We start from the raw sequence: 13,916 nt of genomic DNA on the forward strand, positions 1-13,916 counted from the left end.
AACACTGCTTTAGCAGTATATATTTGGTATGCTATTTTAACTTTTTTATTATTATTATTATTATACATTTACATTTATAAAGCTTTCTTTACCTGATAAGATTCATATCAGCCAATATGGAACTATGACTCTAAACAACCTTTGATCAGATCCTGACAAATCACACAATAGGACTCTCCCTATTGGGCGGGCTTTAAGAGCAAGATTCTGAGAAAGAACTTTGACCCTGTATTTCACGAAGACGGAGGTTCATCTTAAAGTGAATCCATATATTTGAATGTGTGTTGACTTGGTTCGCACTAATTTATAAAGACGTCATATATAATGCCTGAGATTCCAGAGGTAAGTTATACATTACTTCACTCGTAAATCCATACAGTCTTTGGTAAATCCATAATAGTCACTATAGACTTGTATTAAATTGTCAGTGATCAAGCATGACTGTAAATGCTATGGTACATGTATGTTAACCGATTAGATTAACTTCCCAACAAAAAAATCTAAATCACATCCAAATCGAGTCCATTTGTTGTTGTGGTTGCTCTTGATGTCACTTCTTTTGTCCGCAGAAGACTCAGAACATGTTTCAGGAGGGGCTACATCAGGTGTTTTTTAAGGTGCGCCCTTTGCCCAGCCCTGTTCCAGCAGACGACTCCACAGCTGGAGAGCTGATGGAAGACCGGCTGGTCCGCTGGTTTGGGAAAATGGTCAACACCCGCCTTCTCCTGTCTGGGGTAACAAAAGTTTAACTGTCATAGACACCCAACAATCACAATAAAGTTTAGATTTAATGAATACATACACTCACAGGTCAGCTTCACCTTTAGTTTTCGGTTTGACCAAATCTAAATCTGGTTGACCAAATCTAAAACCATAGAAAACATTCCTATTACTTAAGAAAAAAGTAAATTTTATTTTAATAAAATAAAAACAATTACAATTATTCTATTTCAGATACTTACCGGGGCGGCATTTGTCATTTTTGTTTAGTTTAATATGAAATACTAAAACTAATAAACTTAAGAGAAACATTATAGACATTAAAAAAGTAATTTAAAAAAATTATGAAAAGTTTAAAGAAAGTATATATTTTTTTCAAATAACTTGCTCAAATGATTAACACTCTGTTTGACATAAAGATTAAAAAAATGAATGCCACTTGCTTTATTAAACATACATTATGGCAACATGGCATACTAATATTTGAAACATTTATTATTGCATATGACTTACTTTATTTTGACCAATTGTAGGGAGTATATACTGTAACCTATTTCTTGCATTTCTCTCTCTTTTCTTTGTCTTTCTCTTTCAGGTTGTTCAGATTTTGAGTGCTGCCTTCTGTATTCTTTCCACTTTCTCCTATACTTGTTTGACTTTCAGCTGTTCTGCGTCTATGACGGCTCCAATATGGTGTAGCCTTTTTGTAAGTGCTCCAGTTAACATTTCTGGTTCAATAAATAAGAACAAAGCATGGATTAGTCTGACACGCTACTGTACAGTTACTAATTAGTTGTTTTCTGTGTTATGTCTCAGTTTCTAGCCACGGGGTCACTTGCAATTGATGTCCAGAGGAAACCCAAAAAAATCAAAGTAAGCTTGTTTTATGTTATTTTTTTAAATCCATTTTTTCCTTTCGTCTTCTTTTTGAACAGTATCTTTCTTAACTCCATAAACATCTTTCTGTAAAATACCTAGCTTAAAAATGTGTTACTTTGAAATGCATGTCACTTGGTTTGATATTTATCCAAATTAAATGTTTGTTGTGTAGTTTGGATATATCCTTGATATATCATGTTAATAAGTGTGATCTGTGCTGTTGTAGGTCATGACTCTGATGTGCCTGAATATCTTCAGCTTACTGTTTGCAGTTTGTTCTTTTGTCACCTTCTTTATTAAATCGTCACTAATGGAAATGGCCACCCCTCAGCAGGTGCGTGTACAGAGACACTGCCACTCATTAAACCAGTAGAATTCACCACTGAAATGAGATCATGGTCTCTTTTGCAGCGCATTGGTGTGTATGTGCTGAAGGGCAGTGGTTTCATGTCCATCCTCCAGTGCATGTTAGCAGCCATATACATGCTCTTCATGATTTGGAAAGGAATCAAGTCCTACAGCACCCTCTACAGACAGGACTACATCAGCGTAATACAGGTACAACATTCACACACTAGCAATGCAGTTATAATACAAGGTTTCTGCGAGTCTTAAAAAGCAAGTCTTAATTCACCCAATTTACGAATTAAGGCCTAAAAAGGGCTTAAATTTGGGAAGAAATTCTTAAATTCAGAAATCCATGGCATTAAATGTTGAATGCATTACTACTAATGAATATCATCCTCAGAATTTTTTGAATTTCCTGTACAAATGTATAAACATTTTTAAATCAGTATGCATTTGAGATGCAACATAAAACTTTGTAAGAAATTTAATACAATCGAGTGTATGCTTAAAACTAGAACAAATCTGTTTTAAGATATGAAACCTTGTTTTTGCTTTGAATCAAGTTGATTGTTCTTAGCCAATGGGCAGAATTTCTCTGAAAATAAGATTTCTTATCTTATGTTTAAATGTACCTTGATTCATGAATCTTCAGAGCAAAAATACAGATGAAGACCATTACTTTTTTTAAAGGAAAAAGTTCTGATAGATCTGTTTTCATTTGTATTTCTGTTGTTCTCCCTGGACTTTTACATTTAGAGAACATACTGTGTTCCATACAGTTTATTCCTCAATTTTTCTTTAAAAGTGGTCTTAAAAAATGTACATGCTGAAACCTTGTAATGTTTATTATGTAGTTAATGTAGTTTTTTTTTCTTAGAAATCAGATGAGCATTCAGATCCACTGGTGGAAAACGAACAGTTCAGCATTTAAACAGTTGGTGTGTGGAATCAGGAAAACTTATGCAAAAAAAATGTATGGCTTATTTTATTTTATCAAGAGAATAAATACATTAAGCATTTACACCCAGGTTTACAATGACAAATAATAGTGATATTGCAAAAACCTGACTACATATTTCAGTTTGTGCAAATCCCAAGCAATAAATCTACATAATTTATCTTACATTTAATGTATCGTTTATATACATTCAATACATATTCATGCCATTTGTGAGGATAACATGGACCCCATCAATAATTTTGTATATTTATGTACAATTATATATGGTTATTAAATTGTCTTAAGATGTCCTTGTTGTGCTATGCTGAAAGTCAACAAGACAACATTAGATTAAAATTGACCATGTTCACTTTCTTAACAGTTTTTAAAGGAATAGTTCACTCAAGAATGAATATTTGATTTTCTGAAGAATGTTGGAAACCAAACAGTTTCCGGTAGCCATAGACTTCCATACTTGATTTTCTATAGTATGGCTACCAGCAAATTGTCTTTTTCTGTTTAACAGAAGACAGAAAATCTAAAAGGTGAGTAAATGATACTGAATTTAATTTTTTTGTGTGAACTAACCCTTTGGGTGCACATTAAAAATGTAATAACTTTATCCACTTCTGGCTCAAATTACTTTAATGCATAGGCAGGGAAAAATAAAATCAGTAATGTCATAACCTACTTTTCTACAATCAAATACCAATGGATTTGTTTTCCTTATTTCCTCATAAATATTCTATTTTACCCAGGAATATGTTATTACAGAAGTTGCATTGTGAGTGCTGTTTCACATTGTCTAATACATATCATGTAATGTATCTTTGTACATCTTGCACAAGATACTGAAAATAAATGTGCTTCTGATTATTAAGAGATATGATTTTACCAGATCTACCTCAGTCTTTCCCCACATACACAAACATGCACACATATGCACAAACTTCACAGATGAAAGCAAACCATGGAATATTTCTGTATAGAAATGCTCACACAGAAACACACACAGCTTTATTTCTTCATGAGTTCAGCATCTACGTCCTCTTCAGGTTTAAGGGCGTGCCATTGAGCGATGGGTCTTCTTGGATTGGCTAACATATCTGACCAATGGCGTTGCTCCGTTCCTGTGCTGTTAAGTCCTATGAAAACCTTTCCAATGGCATCATTCTTCCCAATTTTGTCATAGTCCAGGACTGTCACCACAACCTGAACTTTCTAAAAGGAGACAGAAGAACAGTCCAGATCCGTTAATGCGTTCATTTTCAGAAGACCTGCAGAAATGAGACTTCAACTTTACCTGAATCTGCTCAGATGGCACTTCAAAGCTAAATGATTCATTGTAATACGGGTTCAGTGTGTTCTTCTTAATTGTGGTTTTCTTTTTCTTCAGCCTTTTGCCGTTCTGCATCAGGTGGATTTTTACATATGGGTCTGTAGAACAGATAATGTCTGAATTACTGTGGTAAAAAGGCATTTCAGATCTGTATTTTGAAATGTGTCAGTATATAATGTCACTTCACTTTTTCCACTCACCTGAGAGGCCACCCACATCCATTTTTTTGAGGTTTTTGGCCTCTAGAACGACAACAGTCAGCTTTCCAGCAGTCGGTACATAGCGCAGAGACAAGCAAATATCACCTAACCGCTCGTGCTGTTGAGTCAACAGCGAAAAGTCAGGTATTACTTCACTGTCACATGCAGGTACAGAGTAATTCATGTTTAAATATTGAAATGGAATACATATAGAAATAATTCTGTTTCATTTCTAAGGATGTAGATATTTGAAATATAAAAAATTGATAGAGCATAATCAGTTGTTGAACATGTTTTTCAATATTAGTTTTTCAAAAACTTGCATAATGTATATAATTTGTATATTTTACATGCATTATGTAAATATGAATATGTGTTAGTCAATTTAAGATCAGTATAACTAAGTCTAAATAGTTATCCTAAATGTATAGAATTTCAAGACTTAAATTATAAACATATTTAAATATTACAGTTTGTTACATTTAAATATGTAAATACTAAATTAACATCGTTAATATGTCTGATGTGAATATATATTAATATTCTCTTCAAATGCGTTGTAAATCTGTAAAATTCTAATAAATATTATTATACTTTTTATGTTTTGTTGCAAAGCTCGCTTGTGTTGGACAAAAAAAAAAAAATCCCATTGTTTGTGTTTATTCCAGTTCACCATCGATTCAACTATGCAATATGATCTATTCAATTGAGATTTCAGACATGATTTTTCTGAGTCATGAAAACGTTTTTGGCCCAACCCTGCATTTATTCAAGGTTCCCTTCCTCACTCGTACCTCCTCTTTCTCTGCTTTCTGCAGATCTCTCCACTCCTCTGTAAGCTGACTGAAGTCCACTTTATTCATCTGCACCCTCACATCCCCAATAGCATCATGTTTGGAGAAACGGTCAAAGTCATACACTGTCATGACCAGTGTCTTTCCTCCAAGCTCTGCATATGGAACCTGCAGACAGAATATATATATGAGAGAATCCATACATCTGACACACATTTTAATGCAGTTAAATGCATTATTTCCCCAACATTATGTTGTCAATTTGCATGCTGTGACCTCTATGAAGGATTTTTAGTGCAAGTGGATTTTAAGTTGTACCTTAAAGGTGAAGTGCTCATTAAAAGTTGGATCTAGTGTTTTGCGGTGAACTTTCGTCTCAAACTTTTTCTTCTTGTCAGGGAGGAGGTAGACTTTCACATATGGATCCGAAGTGCCGCTAATATCCATAGCAGCAAGACCTTCTGCCTCAACCACACCTACAATTAACTGGACAAGAAATGATATCATATTCATTCAACATTTTTCCGAATTGTAATTTTTAAATGACGTTCTCCACATTACATTACAAAAAAAGCCCTCTGCAGATAAAAAAACTAAACAAAAAAACCCAACCCTGCCGAAGCAAGTTTATCTCATTAATATGGATATTGGTGACTGGTCGCTGATTTGTATTCATACCGCGCTGTCAGTGAAGTTGTAGTCAAGGGTATAGTGAAGTTTTCCAAGTTTTGCAGCCTCTTTAGACTCAGAATCCTCTTCCTTGTGATCAGAATCCGTGTCGTGATGAACAGCCTGTAAATACAACCATCAAAATGCCAGTCATTATTACCATGGGCTTGCCCAACAACATGATGTATATAAGGACACACACACACTATAAACACACATCAATAATTAGTACCTGTTTTGTTCCATCCTCTTTCACGTTTGATAGGTGAATGTTGTTCTTTTCATTTTTCTCTTTCCCACCCTTTTCCTTTTTCTTTTTAAATATCATCTTCTTGCAGAAACACAGACAGCAGCTGAGCGTGATGAGAACTATGAGGAAGCCGAGGGCCACCAGAGCCCAGGATGGTACTGAAACAACACACACAGAAACGACCATAAATACACCGATGAGTAAGTGATTATGTGTGTGAGAGCGACTGTCTACTCACATGGGACTTTATGAAGCTCATTCAGAAACTTGCTTCTGATGCTATGAGCCAAACTTTCTGCGGTTGTAGTCGGAGGATGAACAGCCGTGGGTGGAGAACTCGCAGCTCCAGGTATCTTTGATCCATTCAGTGCTGGAGATGAAGAAGGACCAGCCAGCAGAGCATCACCTTCATGCATTCTGAGGATATGCAGTGGAGATGTGCATTATCTTAAGAGTTGCATGACTTTATAAAGTTTTAAATTCTCTTATAACATTTGGCATTTGCATAGATAATAGTGAGCATAATGCTGATGCTCTGGAAGCTCATTATAGGGTGTAAAGGCACAGGCAGGTTCACATTCAGAGCACACAGCAGGTGATATGATGCTCCTTAACCTTGGATTATTTTGAGAAATGCTGAGTAGGGATTTATTGATTTTTTCTCTATTTACAGTGAAATGAGACACAGAAAGCCAGTGACACTGATATCCCTGAGACACACTGATACCCTGACTCAAACTAACACCTGTATATCTAACACATATAACAATAAGCATGCATTTATATATACACAACACCGTCAAATACATCCTAATGCAAACTTCAGAAGCAGTTATATAAAAATATTCAAAGCATTGTTTAGTTTATATAAAAAGCATGGACATAGCCTCAGATACAACATGTGTTTGTATGCACAAAAAAGTTCATTGTTAAGTATATATGTAATTTAAGGATCTTAAAAAAAAATCATGTACTATAGGCTATTTGAGGAGGAAGAACACTTACCTGCAGCACTGATTTGAGAAGTGCACTTGACAGGCAGCTTATCTGAATTACTATGAGGTAAAAACAGAAAATTAAAGACAGAAACTAAGGTAATGAGATAAAGCTGTCTTGTGTGTCTTGGCAAGACTATTCTTTTAAAGATATAAAGATGTTTGACTGAGTTTAACGCTGCTAGAGAGACAATGACAGAGGGAGAGAAGACTGAGAGAGAAGCATCCAATTGCAAGCTATGCAGCAGTGGGTGGAACCATATGGACATTATGACAAGGTCTAAATGAGGGACATAGAAGTGCTCACATTAAGGAGCCAGTACTGGTTATTTCATTAATATTTGAGGGACATAATTGAGGGATAAAAAATGTCTAAATGTGCTATCTGCATCCAAAGAATATAATAAAAAACATTTGCAAGCTTGTCTTTAACAAATCGGTTTGGCTCATGTTTTTATTTATTTGTTTTTAAAAATGTATTTATTTTTGCACACACTATATTGTTTTTAGAATTGTAGCATAGATTTATTTACCAAATATTATTTATATTTTATGTATAATTTATTTTATAAATTATAATATAGAATTCATCTGAATTATACATATTATACCTTATGTATCATTTTAAAACCTTAAAAAGTGTCATTTAATGGTCTGATCCACTCAAGTTTCAAGGTTTATTTAGCAGATCTTGTTGAAGCTGAATTTATGGAATGCACCAGTTTTTATGGAACGTATCAAACCTTTTCTTTGAAAAAATATTAAAAGTTGCATTAAATACATATTTCATCCATCATTAATAATTGCATTATTATTACAAGACACTTCCACTGTCTGTCCGGTAGGTGTCAGTATATTCCGCTATGTTTACAGGGAGAAAAACTGGATGACGTTTGAGGATGTTATATCCAGATGAGAAGGATATTATCGTTTCGAGATCATTTTACACAGTTTTGTTGGGTTGGGGTTGGTTCAGTTCTTTGGTTTCATGTTTTTCTTTTGTATATCCAGAAGTGTAGTTATAGTCAAAGTCATATGACTGTTTAGACAAATGCACTCAAGTTTGCTTGTTCATTAGAAATATTATTTATTTATGGTGTGTCTGTCCTCATATGCTTGATGTTTGTTTTTGTTTAATAATTCTCTTTGTTTGTGTCATCATACATGTGTTAATAGTGTTGTTGTTGTTGTGTGTGTGTACAGTAGATGCAGGAGGAGTGTGTGTCTCTGCAGGTGTGTGTCAGTGTAGTTGGGGTGCTGGAGTGTGTAGTCTGCCGTTGTCTCGGTCCAGACGGTGGAAGTGTGCTGTTCACTTGGGACACAGAAGAAACTCTCATCACCAGACATGGACAGAGCCTTCTCAACACACTCCACCTGCTGCACCCCATGGCCAGGTCTTAGTCCCACCAAGGCTGCATTTATTTGATTAAAAATATGCAGTAAAAACAGTGGTATTGAGAATTATTATTACAATTTACAATAACTATTTTCTTTTGGAATATATTTTAAAATATATTTTATCCTTGTGATGCAAAGCTGATATTTTCAGCATCATTACTCCAGTCTTCAGTGTCACATCCTTCAGAAATCATTCTAATATGCTGATTTACGGCTAAAGAAGCATTTCTTCTTATTATTAATTATGAAATCAGTTGTGTTTATTTTGTGGAGTAATCACAAATGTGATTTCAAAATTCAAAACATTAGCATTTATTTGAAACAGATTTTTTGTAACAATGTAAAAGTAATTAAGGTGACTTTCGATCAATTTAATGCATCCTAAAAAAATCTTACTGTCTGCAAACCTTTGAACAATAGTTTATATATGTGTATAAATTTACAGTTGTGCTCAAAATTGTACATACACTTTGTATTATCTGCCAAATGTTAATTATTTTCCCAAAATAAGAGGTGATCATAAAAAAATGCATGTTATTGTTTATTTAGTACTGACCTAAATAAGATATTTAACATAAAACGTTTACATATAATCCACAACAGAAAATAATAATTGATTTTCAAAAAAAACCTGGAGCATCCACAGCATTTTTTTAAAATAGTTGTTGAATAGTTAAACTGCCTGCTGTTCTTCAGAAAAAGTCCTTCAGGTTCCACAAATATTTTAGTTTTCCTGCATCTTTTGCATTTGGGGGGAAGTTGTGGCCTAGTGGTTAGAGAGTTTGTCTCCTAAGCTTGTGAGTTTGAATCTCGGGCCAGCAATACCAGGGTTGAGGTGCCCTTGAGCAAGGCACCGAATCCCCAACTGCTCCCTGGGCATAAATGCCTGCCCACTGGTGTGTGTTGTGTGTGTGTTCACAGTATGTGTGTGCACTTTGGATGGGTTAAATGCATAACACGAATTCTGAGTATGGGTCACCATACTTGGCTGTATGTCACTTCACTTTATACTGAACCCTTTCCAAGAATGACAGTATGATTTTAAGATTCATCTTTTCACAATGAGGACAACTGAGGAACTCATTTGCAGCTATTACAGAAGGTTCAAATGCTCACTGATGCTCCAGCAGGAAAGACCATGCATTAAGAGCCAGGGGTGAAAACTTTTGAACAGAATCAAGATGTGTACATTTTCTTATTTTGCCTAAATATCATACACTTTTATTTTCCATTTAGTATCCCTTCAGAATCTACACAAGAAACTTGCATATTGCCCCAAAGACAAAAAGAAGTCCAATTTACCAGTTTCCTCTCCAGGCTCTTAATGCATCACGTGTTCTTTGAAGCACAGTGATCAGGTGGATGTAAACTTTTCATCGTATCATTTTTATAAATGCAACTATTATTTTCTCTTATGGACAATATATAAACATGTGAAATATCTTATTCAGCTCAGTACTAAATAAAAAAAATAACATACATTTTGTATGATCCCTCTTATTGTGGTAAAATAATTAACATTTTGCAGATACTGCATGTTTATAGATATCTAAAAATCCTATTAAATTAAGGATTTTAAAATATTGAAATTTTTCAGGATTATAATGTGGATTTATCTGTGTGTGTGCACATGCTAAAGCTACTGCAGACGACACAAAATCATTCTCCTGCTGGCCGCGCTGTTACGAGGAATTCAGGACTCACACATGCGCCGCAAAGGATCTTGGAGCATCCCTAATCTTTAAAATCTCGCTAATTGCCTATTGGCTGTGAGCAGGAAGGAATTGGACGATGTCGTAACACACAGAATTACCCCATATGCCTCATTGTACTGTAGTCACCATAGTTACAAACGAGGGCAGCGTTCTTGTTTTGTTGATTGGCGGGTATATTTCTGGAAGAGTGGGGATCTGCAGGCGGATGTACTGAAACGAGTCCTGTCTGAGTTCTTTCATCAAGTCAATCGAGATCAAAACGCAGTAGAAACGGTCTCATTCATATGCCTGTGACTGGGCTTCCTATTGGCTGTTCAGAGGTGATTGAAGTCCTGGTTGTGACTTGTGATTGGTCAGTGTGGACTGAACCAGCAGGATCAGTAAAAGCACCTTACAGGTGCATGTGGTGCTATCGTCCATGAAGCAGCCAGAAAGTGTGTTGCAATGGGTTCGATTAAACCACATTTCTCTACTAGAGTGTGTCATCCTTTCTTTCAAACATCAGCGCTGTAGTCCTGTAGACATGTGCAACTCAATGGGCATTTCTATGCGTGTCTGGGCATGTTTTCACACACACACACACACACACACACACACACACACACACACACACACACACACACACACGCTTGTGCACCAGTGCTGGGATTGCTTGACCAGTCTGTGTGTGTGAGCCTAGGTGTGTTTGCAGTGCTACAGAATCTGTCTGAAAGCTTCTGTCAGACACTGGCATCTGACCAATCGCAGAGTCCATGTTCGGACCAATCACAAAGGGCGCTTTCATCACAAGACCTGTCGGGTGGAATTATGCATGAAGGAGGAGTGCTTCCCATTGGAGGAGTATTTGAGTTCTTGCTACATTACTTTTCATTGAACGAACGTAACTCTAGTAACCCAGAGAGCTTCAGGCTGCTGGCAGAGGCCTTGTTGTGTTCGCCTAGAACTTTGTATGCTTCTAATCACAGGTGGTTTCTGAATATCCAGACACGTTTCTTGGATGATCTTAAGCAGTGGGAAAAGTCCAAAGAGCGAGAGTCAGAAATACCTGAGTTGAAGTTTGGGTTCGGGTTCAGTTAGAGTTCTGCATCGGGTCTTGAGTCGGTCAGCGGAAAGAAGCAACTGCTTGTTTCTGTGTTGCAGTGTTTGCACAGACTCTAATGTGTAGGGCCTATTTTACACACATGCTCTCCATTATGCACTGGCCCTCAAACACACTCTGAGGAGGAGGAAGAGAAGCCGGAGCGTTCAAACTCCACTCAGTCAACAGATGCATAAGTCTATAATATTCAGCCATCTGCTACATGTTTACCTCTGATCTATGTTTACAGTGGCCCTAAAAAGCATTTGAACTTAAGTCATGCTAAAAAATGTCTGAATGTCAAAGCATTTGATGCAACATATCAAACAAAGTGGCATCTGCAAACAAATGCTGCTGAACCATCTTTAACTTTTTGAGCTATGTTTGCAATGACTTCAAACCAGCTGGTTTTGATGTCATTTCCTCTCAAATGTGTCCTTGCAGAATGAAAACAACTGTAGAACATCAAATTAACTACATTTAAAGGCTATTTACCTTTTCCTTTATTTTTATTTTTACAACCCGAATTCCGGAAAAGTTGGGACGTTTTTTAAATTTTAATAAAATGAAAACTAAAAGACTTTCAAATCACATGAGCCAATATTTTATTCTCAATAGAACATAGATAACATAGCAAATGTTTAAACTGGGAATTTTTACAATTTTATGCACAAAATGAGCTCATTTCAATTTTGATTTCTGCTACAGGTCTCAAAATAGTTGGGACGGGGCATGTTTACCATGGTGTAGGCTATGAGTTGCTGGAGTTTTGCTGTTGGAATTTGGTCCCATTCTTGCCTTATATAGATTTCCAGCTGCTGAAGAGTTCGTGGTCGTCTTTGACGTATTTGTTGTTTAATGATGCGCCAAATGTTCTCTATAGGTGAAAGATCTGGACTGCAGGCAAGCCAGGTTAGCACCCGGACTCTTCTACGACAAAGCCATGCTGTTGTTATAGCTGCAGTATGTGGTTTTGCATTGCCCTGCTGAAATGAACAAGGCCTTCCCTGAAATAGACGTTGTTTGGAGGGAAGCATATGTTGCTCTAAAACCTTTATATACCTTTCAGCATTCACAGAGCCTTCCAAAACATGCAAGCTGCCCATACCGTATGCACTTATGCACCCCCATACCATCAGTGATGCTGGCTTTTGAACTGAACGCTGATAACATGCTGGAAGGTCTCCCTCCTCTTTAGCCCGGAGGACACGGCGTCCGTGATTTCCAACAAGAATGTCAAATTTGGACTCGTCTGACCATAAAACACTATTCCACTTTGAAATAGTCCATTTTAAATGAGCCTTGGCCCACAGGACACGACGGCGCTTCTGGACCATGTTCACATATGGCTTCCTTTTTGCATGATAGAGCTTTAGTTGGCATCTGCTGATGGCACGGCGGATTGTGTTTACCGACAGTGGTTTCTGAAAGTATTCCTGGGCCCATTTAGTAATGTCATTGACACAATCATGCCGATGAGTGATGCAGTGTCGTCTGAGAGCCCGAAGACCACGGGCATCCAATAAAGGTCTCCGGCCTTGTCCCTTACGCACAGAGATTTCTCCAGTTTCTCTGAATCTTTTGATGATGTTATGCACTGTAGATGATGAGATTTGCAAAGCCTTTGCAATTTGACATTGAGAAACATTGTTTTTAAAGTTTTCCACAATTTTTTTACGCAGTCTTTCACAGATTGGAGAGCCTCTGCCCATCTTTACTTCTGAGAGACTCTGCTTCTCTAAGACAAAGCTTTTATAGCTAATCATGTTACAGACCTGATATCAATTAACTTAATTAATCACTAGATGTTCTCCCAGCTGAATCTTTTCAAAACTGCTTGCTTTTTTAGCCATTTGTTGCCCCCGTGCCAACTTTTTTGAGACCTGTAGCAGGCATTAAATTTTAAATGAGCTAATTAAGTGGATAAAAGTGTAAAATTTCTCAGTTTAAACATTTGCTACGTTATCTATGTTCTATTGTGAATAAAATATTGGCTCATGTGATTTGAAATTCCTTTAGTTTTCATTTTATTAAAATTTAAAAAACGTCCCAACTTTTCTGGAATTCGGGTTGTAAACAAATTGCACTTGTTTTGATATTTTATATAATGCAAAGACATTCAGGGATTTTTATGTGTCTTGAGAGTACAAATACCTTTATTATGTGAGATAGATATATATACTGTGTGTATATATATATATATATATATATATATATATATATATATATATATATATATATATCAGTAATTTTTATAAAACCATCGTAGAATATACAAATTACTTGGAACATTTAAATATAGAATATAAATGCATTCTATATTTTTCTTGAAACAAAAAGGGGTATTTGTAATACAGTTCTATGTGCATTATACATTCTAATTATTTAAAACAAAAGTTCAAAATCACTGTTTTCTGAGTTTTTTTTTTTAAAGCCTGACATTTATTAAGTCAATAAAAGTAGTGAAATTTACTCTTTTCAAAAGCTTGGGATCAGTATGATTTTCTTTTATGATGATGCTGAAAAGTCAGTTTTGTATCACAGGAATACATTTTAAATTGTATTTAAACAAGAAAACAGTTTATGATTTA

The 13,916-nt window shown here is 35.8% G+C and overlaps 3 protein-coding genes across 5 annotated transcripts; 2 read left to right on the forward strand and 1 right to left on the reverse strand.

Moving 5' to 3' along the window:
- The first annotated feature begins 213 nt into the window (after positions 1-213).
- Positions 214-3,070, forward strand: si:dkey-30c15.13 (uncharacterized protein LOC558731 homolog). Of its 2 annotated transcripts, none has more exons than XM_059507189.1 (7): positions 214-342; positions 570-734; positions 1,316-1,426; positions 1,537-1,593; positions 1,826-1,933; positions 2,011-2,157; positions 2,825-3,070. In XM_059507189.1, the coding sequence occupies exons 1-7, from the start codon at positions 325-327 to the stop codon at positions 2,876-2,878; spliced, it is 660 nt and encodes a 219-aa protein (XP_059363172.1). In that variant the 5' UTR covers positions 214-324; the 3' UTR covers positions 2,879-3,070. The 2 variants fall into 2 exon arrangements, with proteins under 2 accessions (XP_059363172.1, XP_059363173.1); XM_059507190.1 differs by having other exon boundaries at positions 221-342; positions 573-734.
- An 829-nt stretch (positions 3,071-3,899) lies between these two features.
- Positions 3,900-10,715, reverse strand: syt1b (synaptotagmin Ib). Of its 2 annotated transcripts, none has more exons than XM_059507192.1 (9): positions 10,346-10,715; positions 6,378-6,556; positions 6,122-6,297; positions 5,899-6,012; positions 5,539-5,706; positions 5,221-5,388; positions 4,427-4,544; positions 4,191-4,324; positions 3,900-4,108 (listed from the first exon to the last, which is right to left on the reverse strand). In XM_059507192.1, exons 1-9 carry the CDS (start codon positions 10,357-10,359, stop codon positions 3,905-3,907), a joined length of 1,275 nt encoding a protein of 424 aa, XP_059363175.1. In that variant the 5' UTR covers positions 10,360-10,715; the 3' UTR covers positions 3,900-3,904. The 2 variants fall into 2 exon arrangements, with proteins under 2 accessions (XP_059363175.1, XP_059363176.1); XM_059507193.1 differs by lacking the exon at positions 10,346-10,715 and adding an exon at positions 7,145-7,472.
- On the forward strand, positions 8,341-11,556 carry bbs10 (Bardet-Biedl syndrome 10). The gene is given in 8 exon segments (XM_059507191.1): positions 8,341-8,528; positions 10,104-10,195; positions 10,198-10,384; positions 10,386-10,441; positions 10,444-10,530; positions 10,533-10,634; positions 10,637-10,747; positions 10,750-11,556. Coding segments are annotated over 8 exon segments (1,596 nt in total). The 3' UTR covers positions 11,523-11,556.
- The last annotated feature ends 2,360 nt before the right edge of the window (positions 11,557-13,916 follow it).

Source organism: Carassius carassius, chromosome 23 (genome assembly GCF_963082965.1).
Source record: "Carassius carassius chromosome 23, fCarCar2.1, whole genome shotgun sequence".
NCBI lineage: Eukaryota > Metazoa > Chordata > Actinopteri > Cypriniformes > Cyprinidae > Carassius > Carassius carassius.